Here is a 23,764-nt window from a genome sequence, read left to right on the forward strand (position 1 = left end):
TCTTTTACTATAAACCAAGCAATTGGAATCATTTTAAAGATGTGACGCCTAATGTGTGTGTGTTTGTGTGTGTGTGTATATATATGTGTGTATATATATATATATATATATATATATATATATATATATATATATATATATATATATATATATATATATATATATATATGAACATTTATATCAAACTATCTAAGATATGTATCACTTACCTGATATATTGGCTTCAATCACATGATTTGCTAGTCTCGTCACCGTCAATCTTGTACCATTACAAAGTCCTTCGCATTGATCCAAATTCCTTATCCACATGACACATGTCCCAATTTTTAGCTTCAATGAATAATTTGGCAACCCAGAAGTTTTCAAACAACTTAAGAATTCAGGAGTTAAATGCTTAAAACCATCATTGCCGTTAGCTTATGATCTGTCAATAGAGTCACTACTCAAAAATTCTTTTGCATCACCTAAAAGATCGAAATTAAGTATTTAGCATAAATGGATGAAATTAAGACATCATAAAAATAAATGGAGTAAATAATGTAAAACCTGATATTACCTGGTAGAAGATTTATGATGTAATCATTGATTTCATCCACAATCTCAATGGTTGATGCCAATATAGCTCTACTTTGAAGGAAAGTACTATTTGTGTAATTTTCAAGAATATTAGGATAAGTACTTTTAACAATCATCTCTATTGGGTCATCAAATTTTGCTAGAAGTAACTCATGTGGAATACAAATTTCAGCATATCCAGCATTTGGTTCAGATATCTTTCCATCTTTATCATACCCCAAAATTTTTCCACCATATTTCAAAATAAATTGGCTCAGGCACTGAGATCTCCAATTGTTCAAAGTGGTACAATAAACAATCACATGTATCCTTCTCCTAAGCCAGGGTCTCCTAAATTAGGGTTGCCATGTAATCAAGGAAAATTGAACCTCTAAGGCCTCAAGTGGATTTCATGGTATCTCATATGATTCAAAGTATCTTCATACCAAGTTTCAAGCCTTGATTCACATGATGGCCTAGTCAATTGCTCAGATGATCAACAGTCGACTAATTTGACCTAAAAGTCAACTGTGGTCAACATACAATCAAAAGTCAAGATTTTTGGTCAACATCCTTCATTTGAAGTGACATTCATCATTTTATCAAGGTTTGATCATGATTCATCAAGAAAAGTTCAGAAATCAACAAAACTCAAAGTTTCTAAATTAGGGTTTTTTAACTAGAAGTCAACTGAACTTTGACTGGTCATAACTTTCACATGCTTCATCAGAAAATTTTCAACCAAAGCTCATTTTGAAGGAAATTAAATTCTCTACAACTCTGTGTCTCACATGACTTGGCAAAAAATGCATCATTTGGAAGATATGAGTTCAAACATTACAGGTCCTTTTGAAAGTCAACAAAAAGCTGTCTTTTGTCAAAGCCAATATCATCAAGATAAAATATCCAAATGCAAAAAATGCTCCAAAGTGGGTTATAGAGGACATCTTGTACTTTCCAAAAAGTCCTAGAACACTTTCATATCATAATAATTGAAGGAGTTATGCATTGATGATATTGGCCAATTTTTGAAGGAGTGCATGAAGCAAATAAGGTCCAAAATTGATTTTCTTGCAAATAGGCCTTTTCTTTTATGACTCAAACTTGCTTATAAGGTTATCAAGAGTGTCGAAGCCCAATCCCATGATTATTTTATTTTTATTCTATTTTTATTGAATTTTTATTCATTTAAAATGCAATTTAAATCAAATAATTAAAGAAAATATAAAAGATTTGATTTGGCTTTTGTTTCCAATCAGAATCAATCATCAAACGTCATATGTTTGATACAAATTTCATGATAAACAACATTTGAAAGAGATGGAATGAGATTGAGCCAAATTTAGAAAGATCGAAAATCAATTTTCAATCAAATTCCAATTCTATGATTCAAAGAGATTTGATGCAAATTTGTTAACCTAAACTCTTCTATTATATAAGCATAACAATGCCAGATGCCTAGGGGATGAAAATTTGGCAGCCTCCTGAACCGATTCAAGAAGAAAAAATGCGGGACACAAGGAGTTGGCAACCAAGGTTAGAGAGCAATTCAAGCCACCACAAGTATCCAAGAAGGTTCCTCGCCCTCTTCTGAAGCTAATTGCATCACCACCGTTGATCGTAGCACTCGGAATCACCAAAAATGTTCACGGTTTGAGCCTCCAAACTTTACAATCGATTTCGTTCATTCTTGCATTATAAATAAGATTTGAATGTATGTTCATGTTTGTGATGATGTTTGCAAAGTTTCTGGACCGTTTAATTTGAGTTTAGTCGCAGGTACATGGATATGCCATTGTTAGGTTTCATAAACTCTAAATTGGGGGGTGTTAGTTAGAGATCGAATTAACCCAAATTGATTACATTTTTGCGCTCAGGGGTGAGGTTTATTGAAACTGGGCTAATGTTTGTGATTTATTCTATTTATATGGTGAGTATGAAACTTGCAGGATTTAGCTATGGTAAAAATCATAGCTAAATGGAGGTTGAGTCGTAGCAAAATTCAGAAAATTCAAACAAAGAAGATGATAGGGGCTGCGTGTAACACCCCAATTTCTAAACTAATTATTTTAGCGTGATGCTTAGCTGTATTGATGATTTTTGGTGTATTTTAGAATAATTAGAATAATGAGTGGAATTATTTTAATTAGTAAAATAAAATAATATCAGTGTTAGAGATATTAAGGGCAAGAGTGGTCAATTGTGAAGAGTAATTGAGGGCAATATGGGAAGACCGTATTAGGGGTCTTAGGGGTAAAAAGAGAAAAGAGGAAAGAGGGATTCATTCTGTACGATCGAAGTTTTGAGAAGAGGCAGAAGGAGAGAGCTAGGGCACGAAGAACATGGGGGGATACGTATAGAGAACGCGAAGAGAAATAGAATCCAACCGTGAATCGAGGTAAGGGGGGACTCTTCTAGTTAATTTCTATTATGCGATTATAGGTAATAGAATAGATTGATATGTGATTCGATTCGATTGAATATATTGGGATTGGGATTGTTGGATTTGGGGAGATTGATGATATTGCATGAAATTATGATTGGAAAATGTGTTTTAATGATGCTTGATGATGTGTGATAATGTCTACTATGTTTTTATACCTTTATATGATGTTGGGAATGCATTTGGGGTGAAAGGAGTGCGAAACCGCAGGTCTGCCGCAGAATGACGAATTGCTGAAATCGCAGGTCCGCTGAGCGGAGGGGGTCCGCTGAGCGGAGGTCCCAACATAGTTCGCTTCTGCCTGGTCCCGCTGGTGCTCCGCTGAGCGGACCCTGCTGGGCAGAAAATTTTCCAAACTTAGAAATTGCGTATCTTTTGATCCGTGTATCCTTTCTTAGTGCCGTTTGGGGCGTTGTGAAGCAAATTAAATATTTTATATGATGAATTGGTGAGATGGGTGGTGACCCGAATTATTTTTAAAAGATTATTTAATTGCTTCGGTGATATACATTGTTGGTATGTGGAATTGTGTAAACATGACAATGCTTTAGTGTGATGGTGAATGAACCGTTATTGTTATTAATGTGATGATTATATGTTATATGTGGACATGTATGATTGAATGTAACATTGTGTGCATATATTTTTTAATGTGACAATGTGTTGATGCGGTGATAGATTTGTTGTGACTATTATCATGATTTTGTGATAATATGACGGTGATGATTGAATGATATATTTGATGTAAATATATGTGAATAATTGAATGATTGTGCAGCGTGTACATACTTATTCGGTGATGAAAATGGTGAATTATGATGAGACGATGTGGTGCATCGGATCGGTGATGTTTTTAAGTATGGTATATGTGTACATTTATTCATATGCATTTGATGATGGATCCCGGTGATGTTTTGGATCGTTGGTGGACATATTTCCCATTGTGTGGAAATTGTGTCGGTGGGCCGTATCTCGATGAGGCGTAGATCGGTTAGGTGGATTGATTCCACGGTTTATTGGTACCACATGCATAGTGTCGGTTGTGTCATATGCATTTTGTCATAACATGATTGTATGGATTTATGTGTTCTGTGTTATAATCTATTATTGTGTGAATTGATGAATTATAGATGCGAATCTGAATATATGACAAATTGGGTGAATGATATATTATGATGTTTTGTTGCTTATGAATGCATAACATTGATTAATTGAGAATGAGACTCACCCTTACTTGTTGACATTTTTTAGATTTGAGAAGTAGCGGCATTAGTGCTCGGTGAGGATGACTCGTAGAGTTTATCCGTTGTTTTGGGTCGTGTCGGTCATGCTCTGATCTTGTAACACTGGGGAACGATAGTCTTAGAGTTACTTGATATACGTTATTGCCATTATTGGTTATGGATTATGTATTGTTGATTTGTTTGGATATGTTTTTTAACTTTGTTAAAATGAGTTTCCGCTGTGCAAGACACATGTTTGATATTTGGTTTAATTCTAATAAAGCATGACAAACGACTTGGAGTTTTATTTATTTTATTAATTGTAGCATCCTTGCTGTAAATTTACTCTGATTTTATTATATTTCCGCGGGGGTTTAGAAGGGTGTTACAATAGTGGTATCAGAGCAGGTCGGTCCGTCCGGCCAATTGTCGAGTCAGTTGAGTTGCGCGACTGTTGAATACTGTCGGCGTATTATCCCTTGGTACGCGACATGTGAGTGAATCACTGTCGGTACTTGTTTGTTTATTACGGGAGTTGGTTTGAAACAAGTGGGGGAGGAGCTTCGCTTCTCGGTTATGTTTCAGTTGTAAGATGATTGATTCAGTAGGCTGTTGTTGGCAACGGTGCAAGCGTTATTGGAGTTGTTGTTTTTTTTTTAATCGAAGGTGACTTGAAATTAGGAAGTTACAATGTATCAGCTCTGCTGGTGTGCTGCGAAGTTGTCAGTTGAGTAGCCTTATGTCTCGGAAGAGGTTCGGCTACAAGTTTACAAAGAGGATTGATGTCGTAGTGTTTCAGAAATCGCACTTCGGCGAAGGAATGTGTTGCTCAAGTTATAAGAATTTTCGGAAGTGAAGAGATATGATAAGGGGCTGTTTGGATGTGATCGAGTTGAAGAGAATGAGTTTTGGAGTGAGATTTTCGTAAGCAAAACGCAGGAAAATTGTTGAATAGCTGCAGAGTTTCGAAAATTCATAAATGGAGTTCTGGACATCCGATTTGAGTTCCGTTTGAAGCGTCGGAAAGCTAATGAGATGAACTTTGTTATAAAAATGGTTGCAACAGCTGTAACATATTTAATTGTGACAGGATATTGTTGGAAAGAGGTGAAGTTGCGGTTACACTTGTTCTTAGAACTAGACTTGTTTGTTGGTACTGCACGGGATGTTAGTGTCAGAGTTGAACGAATGGAAGAAATAATCGAAAGGTTTGTCTCTTGGACATGTTGTTAGTATGTAGAAGTTGGTTCAAGGTGATCTTAATGGTAAGAGTGCAAACGTTATTGAAGCAATGTTGTTACGAACCGGTGAGAGTATGGACTCATGAATTTGTATCAGTCGAGTTTGAGATGTGCGTAGATTATGGACGGCGAATTGATTGAGAATGAGGAATTATTCCAATGTAAATGATAGTGGATGGATTAATTATGTAGATGGTATGTCTTAAGTATAGTTGGATTATATTCGGGTAATTTTCGTAGTTGGATGAAAAGAAAGGATGTTGGTAGATCTTGGGAGCAAACGAGAGAGATGGAACTTATGTTCATCAATCTCAAATTCCGATTTTTGCAATTATTGATTCAGATTGAAGCGATTCTGGACTTTTGGAAAGCTTACAAAATTTCCCACAGTTTGCATATAAGATTGGTTATTAGGAAGTTTGTAAAGAGGGAGAAAAGTGTGTTTTAACATTTGGGTATGATGCTTACTTTTTCGAAAATTCTGCATATGAGAATTATGAACCAGTCCCATTGAAAGGATGATAACTTTTGCTCGTAACTCGTATTTGAACAATTCTTGATGTTCTAGAATCTACACGAATTTCCCTTCATTTTGGAATATAATTTTGTACTTAGGAGGTCTATATTGGAAGAGAAAATTGTGTTTGAAGTTGGGTGATTCTTGCTGAAAATTGAAAAGGTGAAGAAGAATGTAAAATATTGAAAAGTAATGAAACATTGGTATTTGTAAGAATGCAACGGTATAGAGAAATGCATAGAGATGTAATTTATGTAGAATGAGAATGATTATAGCAGCGATGTTATGAGATGGTAATGTTGAGAGGAGAACGAATTCAAGAGAGATCGCGATAATAATGTTGAGTTATGAATTGAATAAGGCCAAGTGTGAAACTAGGTGGATTATAAAGGTTCTGAGAATAAAAGAAAGACGATTGGTTGGTTAGCGTGGTTGAAATTCTTAACTTGGATGAAAGTTGCATTTGGAGCGAACCGAATCGGATGGTACTTGATGTAGTAATTATTCCCGATGTTAGAAGGATGTTTAATTGATAATTGTGTGGTGCTACGAGCGTGTATAAGAATGTGTATTGGATTTTGAATGTTTTTGTATCATTGGCGAGGTTGGAATTGAGGATACTAAGAAGACTTTGGGAGGCCTTAGAGAATTGGCAGAACATTATGCATATGGACTTTGGGCACAAGTTGAAGTACGCTATTGTCGTTGGGTAATGATTATTTATGCCACTGTTATGGTTATCGGCTGTCTATTGGCAAATTGAGGAACTGATCACCCTTAATCTATTGTTGATAGTAGACGGAATCATAATTGATGGATAGATGTGTCATGACAACTAGTATAGTATGTACGTTGAATTGGTTGAAGTCAAGCCGAGCGCTTGAATATTATTTGATTTGTCAATGGTCGTTTTTAAAGAATTATGTACGTTGTTATACGATGTGTTAGGGGAAGCCTTACGGAGTGAATCCTATATTGTGGAATCCATTGTGAATTGTGGCCTTTTGGCAAATGAATGCATTGTCTAAATTAAAGGTGAATGCATGTTAATTGTGAATGAGTTCGTTGCAGTTTGGCGTAACTGGTGGGAATGTATGTGGATTATATGTGATAGTATGAGATGAATGCATGAATATATATTGTGAATATGTATCCATTTCAAGAGTGTCTTGAGTTATTTTTGCACGTGAAGCATCATGATGTACATTCTTGTGTTGTGTGATTCTAATGAGAATATGTTGTAACATCGTGTGCCCATGTGGGGTGTGAGCGATGATTACAAACGATTGTGTGCCTATGTGAGGTGTGAGCAATCCATAAACATTGTGTGCCCGTGTGGGGTGTGAGCAATGGGTGAACATCATAGGCTCTACGGTGAGTTACATTAAGTAACAAACGATGATTCCAAGAAGTTCCTGAATGAACTTGAGATGATTGAGTCGGTATCGCATTGCATGTGCATAGAGTCGTGAGTCTGTCTCTATGATTTGCATTTATCATCTCTATATTTGTGCATTGATGAATGAACACGAGTATGTATGTTTATGTCGAATGTTCCGAGGTGTTGTCTTACGGATCTAAGTTTGAAGTATTAGGTAACTTCGAGAGCGTAGAATACCTGTTGGAACAGAACTTTCAAAGAGTTAAGTCAAAAATATTTATTATGTCGGTTTTGGTGATTGAAAGTTGGAGTAAACTTGGCGGAGTGGATACTTTACAAGTAATCAGAGTGCGCAGCGAATGCATGGTGTAGTGCAGTTGTTCATACGTGAGTAAAAGTGATGTTGGTAGGTTGGTTGCGTTGATGTCGTGTTTAAGTTGTGTGTTCTTATGTTGTTGTGTTCTATATCTTAAACCGGAGAATTCCTAAGTTGGTTACTCTTTGTGTTGTGATGTTAAGTTATGAAATGTGTTACTTGAGTGACATGTGTGTTGTTTTCGCCATTGATGTTATGAATTGTTGTATCATACATGGGTTGCCTTTCGGAGATGATAGTTGATCAGTCGGATGGAATAAGTAGTTGGAGTAGTTGAATCGGATAAATTTTCGAGGACGAAAATATTCTAAGTGGGGGAGAGTTGTAACACCCCAATTTCTAAACTAATTATTTTAGCGTGATGCTTAGCTGTATTGATGAATTTTGGTGTATTTTAGAATAATTAGAATAATGAGTGGAATTATTTTAATTAGTAAAATAAAACAATATCAGTGTTAGAGATATTAAGGGCAAGAGTGGTCAATTGTGAAGAGTAATTGAGGGCAATATGGGAAGACCATATTAGGGGTCTTAGGGGTAAAAAGAGAAAAGAGGAAAGAGGGATTCATTCTGTACGATCGAAGCTTTGAGAAGAGGCAGAAGGAGAGAGCTAGGGCACGAAGAACATGGGGGGATACGTATAGAGAACGCGAAGAGAAATAAAATCCAACCGTGAATCGAGGTAAGGGGGGACTCTTCTAGTTAATTTCTATTATGCGATTATAGGTAATAGAATAGATTGATATGTGATTCGATTCGATTGAATATATTGGGATTGGGATTGTTAGATTTGGGGAGATTGATGATATTGCATGAAATTATGATTGGAAAATGTGTTTTAATGATGCTTGATGATGTGTGATAATGTCTACTATGTTTTTATACCTTTATATGATGTTGGGAATGCATTTGGGGTGAAAGGAGTGCGAAACCGCAGGTCTGTCGCAGAATGACGAATTGCTGAAATCGCAGGTCCGCTGAGTGGAGGGGGTCTGCTGAGCGGAGGTCCCAACATAGTTCGCTTCTGCCTGGTCCCGCTGGTGCTCCGCTGAGCGGACCCTGCTGGGCAGAAAATTTTCCAAACTTAGAAATTGCGTATCTTTTGATCCGTGTATCCTTTCTTAGTGTCGTTTGGGGCGTTGTGAAGCAAATTAAATATTTTATATGATGAATTGGTGAGATGGGTGGTGACCCGAATTATTTTTAAAAGATTATTTAATTGCTTCGGTGATATACATTGTTGGTATGTGGAATTGTGTAAACATGACAATGTTTTAGTGTGATGGTGAATGAACCGTTATTGTTATTAATGTGATGATTATATGTTATATGTGGACATGTATGATTGAATGTAACATTGTGTGCATATATTTTTGAATGTGACAATGTGTTGATGCGGTGATAGATTTGTTGTGACTATTATCATGATTTTGTGATAATATGACGGTGATGATTGAATGATATATTTGATGTAAATATATGTGAATAATTGAATGATTGTGCAGCGTGTACATACTTATTTGGTGATGAAAATGGTGAGTTATGATGAGACGATGTGGTGCATCGGATCGGTGATGTTTTTAAGTATGGTATATGTGTACATTCATTCATATGCATTTGATGATGGATCCCGGTGATGTTTTGGATCGTTGGTGGACATATTTCCCATTGTGTGGAAATTGTGTCGGTGGGCCGTATCTCGATGAGGCGTAGATCGGTTAGGTGGATTGATTCCACGGTTTATTGGTACCACATGCATAGTGTCGGTTGTGTCATATGCATTTTGTCATAACATGATTGTATGGATTTATGTGTTCTGTGTTATAATCTATTATTGTGTGAATTGATGAATAATAGATGCGAATCTAAATATATGACAAATTGGGTGAATGATATATTATGATGTTTTGTTGCTTATGAATGCATAACATTGATTAATTGAGAATGAGACTCACCCTTACTTGTTGACATTTTTCAGATTTGAGAAGTAGCGGCATTAGTGCTCGGTGAGGATGACTTGTAGAGTTTATCCGTTGTTTTGGGTCGTGTCGGTCATGCTCTGATCTTGTAACACTGGGGAACGATAGTCTTAGAGTTACTTGATATACGTTATTGCCATTATTGGTTATGGATTATGTATTGTTGATTTGTTTGGATATGTTTCTTAACATTGTTAAAATGAGTTTCCGCTGTGCAAGACACATGTTTGATATTTGGTTTAATTCTAATAAAGCATGACAAACGACTTGGAGTTTTATTTATTTTATTAATTGTAGCATCCTTGCTGTAAATTTACTCTGATTTTATTATATTTCCGCGGGGATTTAGAAGGGTGTTACACTGCGTGTGCGTTTCGTTTGAATTCCATTTTGTTTGTTTGTATTGCATGTGTGATGTTTATTTGACAGCGAAGGAAAAGTGGCCTGGTGGTTAGCGTATCAATCTTAAGTGCTTGGCATGCAAGGGCAAGGGTTCAATCCCTACCTCTTTTGCGTTATTTTTAAATTATTTCTTAACATAACCCTACAGGCAGATCTAGTAAGCGCGTTCTCATCAGGCGCACGGTACACCCTCGCGAATCCACCTTCAGAGCCTCCCCAATCTAGATTCCAGCCTTTGCCTTTTTGGTTTTCCTTTGTTTTTTTTTTGTTTTCCTTTTCTTTTTTTTTAAGTAATTAACCATCTTTTATTATTAATCACTAATTTAATTAAAATCTAACACCTAATTTTTTGACCATTGGCCAAATAAAAAGTAATTTGTTTTAATATTAGGTTTTAACTAATTAGGGGTTTATTTAGGTGAATTTAATTAATTTAGTTTTAGGGTTAATTAAATCAATCTTTGATTAATTTTAATTAGGACTAACCTTTAGTTTTAGGGTTTGTAATATAGACATTAGGTTAATTAATTAGATAATTTGTACATAATAATTAATTTAATTAGTTAATTAATTTATAATTAGTTAATTAGGATTATTTTTTAGTTTAGTTAATAATTATAATTAGGTTAAAAAATAATTGTCTAACCCTGTTTTTTTCCCTTTAAATCCTAAATTTAATCTTCTCTCCTCTCATCTCCTTTACTTCTCGACTTCTCGATTTTATTTTTGGTTAATTATTTTTATGTAATTGTTTCGAGGTTGTAATAGTAATTAGGCTTTTATTTTCCGCATATTTTTATTATTATGTAACTGCTAATGGTTTGTAATAGTTTTAACTAGGACTTTTACTCTTTCGCACTCCCCATTTTTGGATATGTAACCCTCCATCCCGAAGCCTTGTAATAGCGTAGATTTACTTTTTGCATTTTTATTTTCCGTAAATATTAACTGCTAGATGTATGCATAGGATTGTATGGCAAAATAAAATAAATCGCTAGCTAATCTTAATTCAAGATAATATATCTGAATCTAACACACTTCGCACACACTCACCTTTAGGGTAATCCACTCTTGTTGCCTTACGAATAAAATGGTCAAGTCCCTCGAGTGTCGGGATACTCTTAACAAGGTTGCCTACGAATAAAAATCATCATAAAATATCATAAGACCCTTCGAGTTGCCTACGATAAAATGATCTTGTCTCTCGATGTTGCCTTTTGTTAAAAGATGATCGTCCCTTCGAAATGCTAAGGTATCCTCACATGTTGCCTTCTATGACCATACGACGACCCTCGATGTCCCTTAACGTCCAATGAAAGGACTTTCCACTAACTAATGGTGCGGATAGTCTCTTTCCCTTAACGAAAGGAAAAGAACAAGAAAGACCGACTTAGGGTAGGTAGTTCCTAATTGCTTGCTCAACTAAAAAACTTCAAATGCTTTTCACACCTCCTTTTTAAAAAAAAAATTTCAAGACAAGTACTTTGTATATATTTGAATGATGAATCATTACAAAGTCAAGTTCTTTTACAAACTGTTTCTCTAAACACACACCACGCTTTCAAACAATTCAAAACCAATCAAAGTGAGCTAAGCAATTAAGAGCCCATGGATAACCATGGATAAAAAGGGTGCTCATACCTTCCCTTTGTATAACCTACCCCCCGAACCCAAGTCTTTTCAAAAAGTTATTTCCTGTTCTTTTAGCCTTTCCTGAATTGGATAAAATAAAAGTCGGTGGCGACTCTTACTCACCGCAACATTTGTTTGCGAAACATTTAAAAAGTCAATTCTCCCACCGTATTACAATCTCCAAATTGTAAAATCCATTCAGAAAACCAGTGTATCTTTGCTGCATTGGTTGGATTTGTCCCAGCTCTCAAACGCGCATTTTTGGTTAATTTTAGAACTTTGTAATGATCCCAAATATATGATGCATTTATTGTGGAATGCACAATGTCAGACCTGGTACCTCTAGGAACTACGGGTAAAATTTGTCTAAAATCGCCACCAAATACCACAACCTTTCCTCCAAAAATTATCTTAGAAGCAACTTTGTCATCATCCATTATATCTTTCAAAGATTTGTCAAGAGCTTCGAAACAAAATTTGTTTGCCATAGGAGCCTCATCCCAAATTATCAAATTTGTAACTTTCAACAACCCAGCTAGATCTATTTTTTTTTCAATGTAGCAAATTGATGATTCTAGGCATGGTACTGGAATCTTGAATCTGGAATGTGTTGTTTTCCCTCCAGGTAAAAGAAGGCTTGCAATTCCCCTTGAAGCAAAATTTAAAACAATGTCACGATTAGAATGTAGAACTGCTGAAAGTGTGTTCCACATGAATGACTTTCCAGTTCCACCATAACCGTATAAAAAACAGATACCTCCTTTTTTTCTTCCACGACGTGCATGATTTCGTCATAAATTTGGTGTTATTCATCTAGCAAATAATGGAAACAAAACAATAGTAACGATTAGCAAAATATTTGTCATTTGTGATGGGAAACTGTTTAATAAAAAGAGAAATAAAAAATTTAGATACCATATTATCAGCCAAATATCATTTACATTATTGTATCATAAGCTCAATTTAGATAAGTGGCAGTAACACTAAACCATAGCAAAATTCAGTGGGAACATTGACTGCGACTAATTATATCAGTGGCAGCCCCAATATGTATTTGAAGCATACTGGCAGCAACAATCTTAGCGGCCCAACATATTTCAACAACAATATATATTTCAACAATATATATATATATATATATATATGTGTGTGTGTGTGTGTGTGTGTGTGTGTGTGTGTGTGTGTGTGTGTGTGTGTGTGTGTGTGTGTGTGTGTGTGTGTGTGTGTTTTTCATGCATAATATTTATATCAGTGGCAGCAACCCTATTTATAATAAGTGGTAGCAACAATTATTAGTTATTGCAAAATTGAATGGTACAACAAAGAACAACATGAGTGGGAATATTAGTAGTTCTTTTTGATACATATGAGTGTTATAGTATTGTTCATAGTGGCTAAAGAAACTTATCATTAATTGAAACATTGAATCAACTAATTCTTTTTGAGCTGAAATCTTCTAGTTCAGTTACTGTTCATAGAAATAAAAGATATTAATAAGTTTTGTAGATATAATATCTGTTAAAGCTTGAAACATTGAATCAAATAATTCTTTTTGAGCTGAAATATCATATTGTCGTTCATCATAAATCAGTCTATTTCCAAGAAAATCCAGTACAAAATTATCCGGATACGGCATAGGCTTAAACTCATTCAAGATCCTTTTGTTCTTTTTAAGATGTTTCTCAAATTCAATCAATGTGAGTTCTTTGATTTCTTCATCAGATAAGGATAACTCTACAATAAAAGCGAAATACTATTATGACATACCGCCACAAATGTTTTACATCAATACTAAATATTAGGAATAAAAAATGTGTTCGAGTAACATTTAATAGTGCCTGGATTTTTCGATAATAATCTTTGTTCATATAGAATTCCATCTGATAAGTATCTCCATGTGTTACGCCAAACATGTTCCAGTCGATTTATTGAAGCTGATAACAACATGGTAACAAAAAGTTTGCGCAAAAATACACTAGAACCCCAATTGTAAGCCTCCTTGATTGCCTCAATGAACTCTCTATCATCTTGTAGAAACCCCATTGCAAAGCATAACTCTCGAAAAGTTGAATTCTTAAAACCCTCAACTGTTTTGAGATCATCATAACTTGTAGGCCCTTTCTTCACATTCAACAACATCTGCATATAATATAATTCTCCGGTTGATGGAGGGACCCAAATGAAGCGACCAATTGTGTAACCTCTTTTTCTAGGTTTCCAACATCTCTTCTTTTTGTCATAAACAAACTTTGACACAAATTGACCATATGTCAATAGTTTGGCCTCATCATAGTCTCTGTTTGCCATAAACCAAGAAGTAAACATGGATTCTGTTACACTTTCCTTAAGAAGTACATTTCCAATTTGTTCAAAATCTTTGTAGTAGACCGAGTTCTCTCCTTCCATGTAAAAAAACAATCTCTCAACAGTCGGTTTCCTTCCATGAATAGAATAGGAAAATATTCTCCAACATGCTTCACTTGGTGATGCATATCTGCAATCAAGGTATTGTTTGATTTCGTCAATATTTCCGTCACCACCAGTTGCATTTGGAATAATAACTGTCAATATTTTATCGGAACCCTTGTTGATGTACTTGAATAGATACTCTATTGAAGTACTTTGATTGCACCACTCCATGTTAGTGTGTGCTTCATACTTCATTAGCAAATGTGGGTTGTGGGGCACAACATGACCGCTATGAAGCATGATTCCATTCTTCTCAATGATATGCCTGTTATCTCTCCTTCTATAAACCAGATAACCTTCTTGATCAACTATTGTTATATCTTGGAACTTCTTTGGAAAATACTTGGTACACCTTCCCTCTTTCATGCATGGACATTTTGGGTTTGCCATCCCACAAGGCCCATGTACCATGTGATTCTTCACAAGACTATACAACTTTGGCTATTTCAAGGGATCAGGAACCCCTGCAGATATAATTTTGTCAATGTCTTCAGGTGTTGGATATTTCTTGGAAGGATACAAGAAAATTAGAATGTGTGCATGTGGTAAACCTCTCTTTTGAAATTCTATGGTGTACATGTCTGCATTGAAAAGCATAAGTTAAAAGAACTGTAATGTAAAAAACAGGTCAAAACCGTTAGTAAGATAAGTAGTAAATACTTACAAGCAAGAACTTTGCCTAAGCATCCTTTCTTTGTCACGTCAGCTAATAGGCTATCAAATTTCATCTTAAAAACTCTAGCAATGATATATGGTCTATCTTGTGGCTTAAGATTTAGAGGATGTAAAGCTCTTTGAATTTCTGGCCAATTTGGGTTGCAAGTGAATGTAATGAAAAGGTCTAGAAAGCCGACTTTACTACAAATTGTCATGCCATCATAGTACAATTGATCCATAAATCTCCGAATTCCAACATAAGATGATGGTAAGATAACTCGTTTTCCCGTGATTGACCCTTGTGTTTGGTTTGGGTCTCCTTCTTCAGTAAGACTTCGATACTTTGACACTCGAAGGTTGGATTGATTGTTACGTAAACATTTTAATCTCTCTTCCTCTAGCATGGTGAAATCGTCAACCAAAAATTGTTGGAACAATCTCCTCAATGATAAAAGAGTTTTACCTTCTTCACATATGGTTTGGATACGAAATGCCAACCACTCTCTAAAAGTAAGTCTGTTTCTTGGATTATCATCAAAAATATCGAGATCTCAGTGAGCCACATTTGGTCGATAACCATCTTCTCCATATGGAAAAATCAAAGGATATTTGTAAGCCAAATAGCTTGCGTGAAATTCATCAATATGTTTAAGTGACCCACCTTGTCTCTGCATAATAATGTTCCTTTCTTCAACTGTGTCAACATCACCAACTATTAAAGCAGTCACCTCAGAAACTGTAGGTTGGTTGTATATTCTCCCATCTATAGATCTATTTGCAATAAGTCTGAGTTTCAAATTGTGGACATTGTCTTGATTAAGTCTCTGTCTAGCCATGCGGAAGCTCTTTGCATGTGTGTTATGTTTGTATAACATTTTTGATAGACTTTGAACGATTTTTGGATCAATTTTACTTTTGTCCCTAAATTGATAAAAATAAGTTAGTATATGAACAGTTTAACAAAATAAATATTGGAAGTCATCATAAATATATATCATACCGAAGCCCTTCCATTCTATTAGCGATTTCATTTTCCGTGTCATATATGTAAAGTTGTGCAAACTTGGGTGATTGTCCTTTAGGTGGCAACAAACTCCCAATCCGATGGCAAGGTTATCCTTGGATTCGTATTGTAGGAGGACCACGACCATTATTTAATTTGTTATCCAATTTAGCGCCGGGTGAAGTGAAAGCAAACATCATGTTGTATGTCCTTAGTTGTGATTGAAAATTCTTGCTATCGTTGGCTTCATAATTAAATAGTAAATATGGTAATAGTCTAGGAGGTTTTTTCAAGAAAGATAGCTCAACTTTGCCATTACCACAACATATTTGATATTTGAGATTTGCTGAATGTCTATGTTTGTCCATCCTCTCTTGATACCACATTAGCGCATTACAATGTATACACTCAATCATTGCATCACCCAAATCGTAATAGGCTAGACAAGAATGAATTATATGTTAGTAATGTATAAATCATGTAAAGCTTCACCAATGATATGGTAGGTAACATGTGTACCTTGAATATCAGTAGAGTTATGGGGAGCAGCGGAAAATGGTGTGTCACTATCGTCATTTTCAAAGCTTGAGTCGTCATCCGATTCATGTGTTGTTTAAAAAAGAAGGTTATCAACAATGTTACCAATCATGAAATGAAAGTACTAATGATTGAATGATATTAAAAAGAATACTGTCAACAATGTAACCAAAATCTTTCCTGATATGTAAACATGGATTGATTAGTGAAAGTGTTCAACCATTTGCACGTGAAGCATTTGTGTCAACATACCTAAGAACGGGTCGTAGTCTGAATCTTCATCATCATTGTAACTTTCAAAATCCAAGTTAGTTACAGGTGTAAACACGGGGCATGTTGTCACTGTTCTGGTAGTATCTGTTGTTGGGTTGACCTCACTAATCTGGGAAACGTCTCTAACAGACCTGTCAAATACATTTAGCAGAAGTTAGTCATCCACAAAGAAATGCATAGTTGAAAGTGATTGAATCTTTAGAAAACCTGTTTCCGTACGTAGGAAAAATAGGAGGTTGGTGTGAATTTGTAGTTCGGGGTGGTATTATATTTGTCTAGTCATTCCTAGTAAGGTTTTAAGCTCGATCAGGCACTCCAAGATTCTTTTTTGGACGACCCCTGCTTCGTTTCAGACTTTGTGGTGGATCATGTTCCCATTGGAAAATTGAACAACTGTTAAAAGAAGGATTAGTGAAGTATGCAGTATCTATGTAGCCTGGCTCTTTTAGCTGAATGTTTTCTCCGAAAAAGTTGTTTGTCAGTGACAGCATGTTGTGTAAACATCCTATAAGTAAGTGACAACCATGGTTAAAAAGCATGAACGGTAAGCATCGATATACCTATACAATGGTATAGATGTCTGAAGCAGTCAATTTTGCAGAAAATGAAGAAACTTAAGTATGATTTATCTAAATTGGTGTTGCCACTATTATCACATGTTGCGTATAAAAAGTGCCAATGATATAGTTACTGCGATATATATAAATGTTTCCTATGATACAACAAAGTGGACTAAATTAGCATTGAAATACATATTGTTGCTTCCACTGGCATAAAGCTTATTGGCATTAAATATTCCCAATAAATTCAACTTATATTTCAATGATTATGATATTGATCTAAATATTGCTTATGGCTCAACAATGTGAACTAAATAATGGCTAAACTATGATATCAACATTTCTTAATTCTTGTTTTCATTAAAAAAAATCATATCAAGTATGACAAATTTTGGGTTGACATTAATGTGAATGTGTCAAGATATCTCTGCTATAACGGGTTGACATTAATGAGACAAATACTACATCTTGAGATTGCACAGAACAAACTACATTAAATGTCAAGCAACTTCTAAAGACTAATATTGAATAAGTCCTAACATTTGTAATTAAATATCACTAATTGATATTATTCCATGACATCTTTCAATATATGGGTCTATTGGTATTCTAGATTTTTCCATGACAACTTAAACATATTAACTTAAACATTGTAATTAATAGTGTGAGGCAACAACACAACTATAAATTCCTTGATGTATACATAATATGTCTTAATGGTATTAGACTATATTAAAATGGGTTAATGAACTTTTTCATCCCTTTAAATATTTCAAATTTCATTTTTAGTCCCTCCAAAATTTTCCTTCAAGAAATAGTCCCTTCAAAATTTTTCTTTCGAACTATTGGTCCCTAACGTCAAATTTCGTAGCTAATAGGTGGCTAAAGTCGTAGCTAATCTCTAGCAAATTTGACTTTAGGGACCAATAGTTTAGACGAAAAATTTTAAAGGGACGATTTCTTAAAGCAAAATTTTGGAGGGACTAAAAACGAAATCTGCAATATTTAGAGGGACCAAAAAGTTCATTAACCCTATTAAAATACAATATGGAGTAACTCCTTTTATTGGATGGAGAGACATTGTCACCCATTTATCAAATACTTCAACAAAGACCTGTAAGCAAAACCGAATATATCATCAATAGAATTTATAGATAGAAGGGTAGCAACAACATAAACAATTTCAATGATGCTAGATATTAGATGACTATTGAAATCTAATATATGTTATACAAAGGATCATTCAGTGTGGATGAACTTCTCTCAGTTTAAGGAATCTTCATGTCTCATTGAGGTTCACTATATTTTTTGACAAAAAGCGTTAAAGTCAAAGTTGAAGCCTTAAATATTCTGTTCACTTTTAATATACTTTTTAAAATGGAGCATTTATTTTAAATGAAATATTATATACTAAATTAAAGGGTGTCACTTTCATGTCCTTGTAATTGAATTGAACTGCCAATGGAACTTTGAGATGGAACTATCTTGACAAATGAAAATAATACCATATCATTAATTATTTAGCAGTACAAGATTTCTCAATCTGGTGATATATAGCATGTACAAACGAAAAACTTATATGTATGATACATTACCATGTTTAATTAATATTAAAGTACACTTGAGTTGCTGATGAAAGTGACAAGACATGCAGTAACCTTTCAAGGAGCAGGTATTTGTGTTAAGGTATTGTAAACTTAGAAGCATATTTTTTGACACAGCATGGGAAAAAGACAAAACCATACATGTAAAAGCCATAAGCCCAACTGTTTGATATTGTCACATCCATAGGGATCTATAAAATGTTATCCTACTTCCCCTGAGAACCGGCTGAATTATGTAGTATGTTCAACAGTCAATAGCAAGCTGTCTTTGCACATAGTACAAAAGTTCTGCATAAACTTGATTAATAAAAGTTGTAGGAAACGTTATGGTTATAGAAAAAGAAATGGAACTGCATAAAAGTACGGCAGGCTCTGCAGAAACTTGAGTAAGCTGTCAATAACAAAACTTGTAGAAAAAGTAATGGCTATAAAGCAGTCTAAACAACATTTGAAAATCTATGTTGGTACCATTGTCAATTTTGTGAGATATTTTCCTGTTGTGAAAAAAGAAGAAATTGTTGACAAAGTTTATTGTTCTAAATTAGAATAAATCACAATGCTTTGATTCTACAAGCTATATACTAGTGAGTAACCCCTAACACCCCCTAGTATCACTAATTTATATACACAGTCACAACAAAGACATTCAAGAAAATAATATCCCTAATGATAAACATTCAATATAATTTATCATAGCCACTTATGAAACACCATTCAAATTTAATACATTCTAGATAAGAGCATTCAATTCAAGATAATTTATAAAAACTGCATACAATGAGACTTCATGTAATTTATAAAAACTCATGTCATATATAGAACATATGCAGCCCCATATAATTTGTAAAAACTCAATGTTTCAAATGCAATACTTTCACTATGTATTCCATTTAATTAGAAAGATAAATCTAACACTATGTATTATCGTACATCATGTAGACAAATTATCTCTCCAATTGATTGGACATCTTTAGTAAATGAGAAAGCCCTTTCTTCAAAAGTAGCTTGAGAACCAGAATATAGGGACAGTGCTTGTGAAACGCAAGGATTTGGGTTCTCGGCATCAAATCTGAAATTGTACGAATTCAAGGATGGTCCTTTTTAAAATGCAGAATAAAATAATCTGCTTGATTTGGAAAGAATAGAATTCAGAATTGCATACTTAGCCTTAAAATCAACTACTTGGGGATGGTCAATGTTGAGTAGTAGTTTGGAACCGTTTCAAGTGTTTGAAAGATTAAGCTTCCCTGTGGCTGAAAGCATGAAAAGAGTTTACTTCAAGTGAAGAGTGTAAAGGACAAGGAATGAATGTAACATAGAGAATCTATGAAGGAACAAACTTGAACTTTGGCGACACCAAGCATGAGTAAGTATGACAACCGGCGGACCGTTGTCTTTAGTAAAAGCCATAAGTTGGTTGGCATACGTCTCTCAAAGGGTGAGATCAATCTCAGCTCCACTAACAAAATAAAAAACAACGAAATAGTATGAAGCAATGAAGCATATAGTAGTTAGGTGTGAAGTTGTAACGTGACATACCACTCATCGGCCAAAATTATGTTGACGTACGATTTTTTCCCAGCACCTCCAACTTGGGTCCTAACAACTTGTTGCAGGACACCAATAATATTTGCATAAAAGAATAAAGTTTTGTCAACATTTAGAGGATAACCTGTATCGATAGTGCAAAAAGACTTGTAGTAATTTATATCGTATAAGCGATGAACATCGAAATCTCCATTCAAGAATTCTGCAAAGGGCTTGAATTTGAATTTATGCATTGGAATTTCAGGCATATCAATACAGGTTATTGCAGTGGTACCATTAAAAATAAACTTCATCTTATTGTCACAAACTTTTAACGGCAGGTCATTGATCTGAGGTTCTCCGTTATAAACCATATATGTCTGATGTTCTAGCAAGTTTTTTTTTCCACATATCAAGTTCACGGTTGCGGGTTATGACATGAATCTGATTCTCCTAGTGAAACAACAACGATATGTATGAGTAAGTGATAAATTCAAATTCATATGAAAATTTGGATAACACAATAATAAAAACCTTGGCATCTTGTAAAATTGCTTCTACATGTTGGTTTCCATTTTGTTCTTGGACTATCCAAAGGTCGATAACACGGGCCGCAATTTTCCATACATTGACATCAGGCTTCAAGTCAGTGATAAAAAGTGGTGCTCTTGACATGATGTCCAGCTGGTCTGAAATCAAGATGATGAAAACCTTATTAACGAAACCACGAACTTCATAAAACCAAACCAGATATCAGATAAAAAAACAGAATAGCACAAAACAAAAGAAAAAATTAACAACAATGTTTAATGTGACTTTATATAGGAAAAAAATGAAAAAGCAATTGGCTAAATAAGTATATTAAAAATGTATATAAAAAGCAGTAGGCTCTAGAAAATATGATATGTAAATGTTTATGGTTTGATATCAAGTTAATGAAAACAAAAAATGAAGCTTAAAAACTAGACGCCAAGAAAGTGCAGATCAAAGAAAATCATAAAACCAAAAGCTAGAATCATGAAACACGCATTAAACACACTAAAATGGAAACCGAAAAGTCTGGAAAAAACAAACAGTATATATACACACAACTTATAACGTAGGAAAAGCGAAAAAGATGGTGTTCATCAATATATACATAATCAAATGTAAAAGACGCAAAAGAGAATCGATATACACAAAATCGATACAACATAGAAATCAGAACTTGAATGAAGATATGTTGCTCTCCACATGAATGAAGCAAAACGTTGGTGTTCAGTTAAAGCAAAAATGAAACTTGAAGAACAACCAGCATTTAGCAGAACAACCAAGTTTCTGCAGATGAGGAAGTCACTGCCATTAACAACAGCGGAAAACTAAAAAATATGACGATAGGGAAGACATTCACCGTGAAAAGCACCGAAGGAAAAAGAATGATATGAGACTGAAATATTCCTAGTGAGAAATGGAAATGAGAGTGAGAAGTAAAGTGAAATGAGAGAGAGGAGTATTTGGAAGTGTTTGATATTTGGGTTGTTCCCGGGTAAAACCAATATCTTTCAGATTTTGGGTTGTTCTGCAATAAAATGAAAAAGGTTAGCCACTTGTCGCATTAATTAATTCTTATTGGCCAATGAATATCTATTTAGTCAATTACAAGTATGGGCAAAGTTTAGTGCAAATTAAAAAGTAAGACAAGGGTAAATTAGGGAGTTTGGATTTAGTTTCCAAGCTTAGTTAGGTAGTTGATTGTTTAATTTATGAAAATTTTAAACTTTTATCTAATACAAGTTTTAAGAGTTTTTATTTTTAATCATATTATTCATTGTTGTTTATGTTTCCTCTTCTATATATATTACTAGTTCAATTTAAAGTTATTTAAGTTTTTTTTCAACTTTCTATTTTTATTATGGTTTGAAAATAAACGAGTGTCAAAAACTATATCCTGCCTTAAGACTTATCTCGTGCATACAAACGGATTTGTTACTAGTTCGAGATAAAAAGTATTACACTTTCGTTATTATGAACAATCAACTATGATAAAAATAAAAAAAACATTTTTCCAACACATTGTGTCGTCTTTGTTATTACAACACAATGATTTGACATTAATGATATTTTATGTAAAATTTTAAGTTTTGATTTAAATAATCATATTTCTCGTAAGTGCATGTATTTATTTGGGTATATGTTAGTAAATATACTAAAACTAACAAATTTATTGTTGTGGAATATTAGTAGAGAAATGATAATCTTACATTTATTTGTGATACCTACACCGTATAAATTACAATTTTATTTTTTTATCATGTTTAAAAATTATTTTTCTTTTTTTTTGACATACTTAGGTTGTATTTTAAAGGTTGTATTATTTTGAAGGGTGTAAAGATAGGGTATTGAGTTTTTTTTTACCAATAGCAGCCCTCATATTATTAATGTGAGTTTATGGCGCCAATAGTGCATATCGCTGAGACCAGTGGCGGGGCCAGAAAATTAATAAAACCTGGGCAAAAATTTAGAGACCGCAAATCAACCAACGATTGATTTATGTATAAAATCTATTGTAAAAAATTATGGTAATAATAAAAACATCTTTTGCATAGCCCAACTAATCAACCAACGATTGATTTATGTATCAAAAAGATCAATTTAACTGAACAAAAAGACATTCTCAATCTATTTTTATTCACATGCTTTAAGAAATATAGTTGGATTTGGTTTCTCTTCTGCAACCTGTATGAAAAAGGCATATCATTAAATGTAATCAGTTCTTAAATCAGACATGGAATTATCTGCTTGTAAAGCCTTCGCTTAACAGCATGTGTCACAAAATCATTATTCAAATGCATTGATGCTCAAATGTATTTTGGATTTTGCTTATAAAGCTTTCGATAAACATTTCGCATCACAAAATCATTATTCAAATGCATGGATGTTCAAATGTATTTGGGATATGATAAATAAAATGAAATTTGAAATAACTGTCATGGGGATCTAACAGGACAACAAGAACATTCCATAAAATCTACTAAATAATTAATGCTAAAGAATTCTTATTATACTACCAAACTTTATTTTGGCCATCAAATTTTCCATTTAAATCTTCACCTAATTTATTTAAACTTCCCCCATTTACAAGAAAAGTTTGACACATCTCCAACACTAAGGGTAATGTAACTCTCATGTAAATCCCCTGTTCATATGCAAGCACGGTTGGTTCAATTGGAGAAAAGCTTTACAACATAATTCTGCATCCCAGACTCATGCTTTACAACATAATTCTACGGCCAGTAACATAATATTCATTTATTGTTCATAGAGAATTACAAAGAAAATCCTTCTATAAGACACACTATAATACACACAGTCAGTTAATCAAACACTTTGTGTGATACCCTTCTAA

The 23,764-nt window shown here is 34.1% G+C and overlaps 2 protein-coding genes across 2 annotated transcripts; both read right to left on the minus strand.

The window, feature by feature from the left end:
• Window positions 1-417: 417 nt before the first annotated feature.
• Window positions 418-14,629, minus strand: LOC131613479 (uncharacterized). The gene is made up of 5 exons (XM_058885146.1): window positions 13,588-14,629; window positions 13,219-13,483; window positions 11,917-12,397; window positions 557-836; window positions 418-464 (listed from the first exon to the last, which is right to left on the minus strand). Exons 1-5 carry the CDS (start codon window positions 14,627-14,629, stop codon window positions 418-420), a joined length of 2,115 nt encoding a protein of 704 aa, XP_058741129.1.
• Window positions 14,630-14,659: 30 nt separating this feature from the next.
• LOC131613480 (uncharacterized) lies at window positions 14,660-15,279 on the minus strand. The gene is made up of 2 exons (XM_058885147.1): window positions 14,883-15,279; window positions 14,660-14,799 (listed from the first exon to the last, which is right to left on the minus strand). Exons 1-2 carry the CDS (start codon window positions 15,277-15,279, stop codon window positions 14,660-14,662), a joined length of 537 nt encoding a protein of 178 aa, XP_058741130.1.
• Window positions 15,280-23,764: the final 8,485 nt, after the last annotated feature.

Source organism: Vicia villosa, linkage group LG6 (genome assembly GCF_029867415.1).
Source record: "Vicia villosa cultivar HV-30 ecotype Madison, WI linkage group LG6, Vvil1.0, whole genome shotgun sequence".
NCBI classification, from domain to species: Eukaryota; Viridiplantae; Streptophyta; class Magnoliopsida; order Fabales; family Fabaceae; genus Vicia; species Vicia villosa.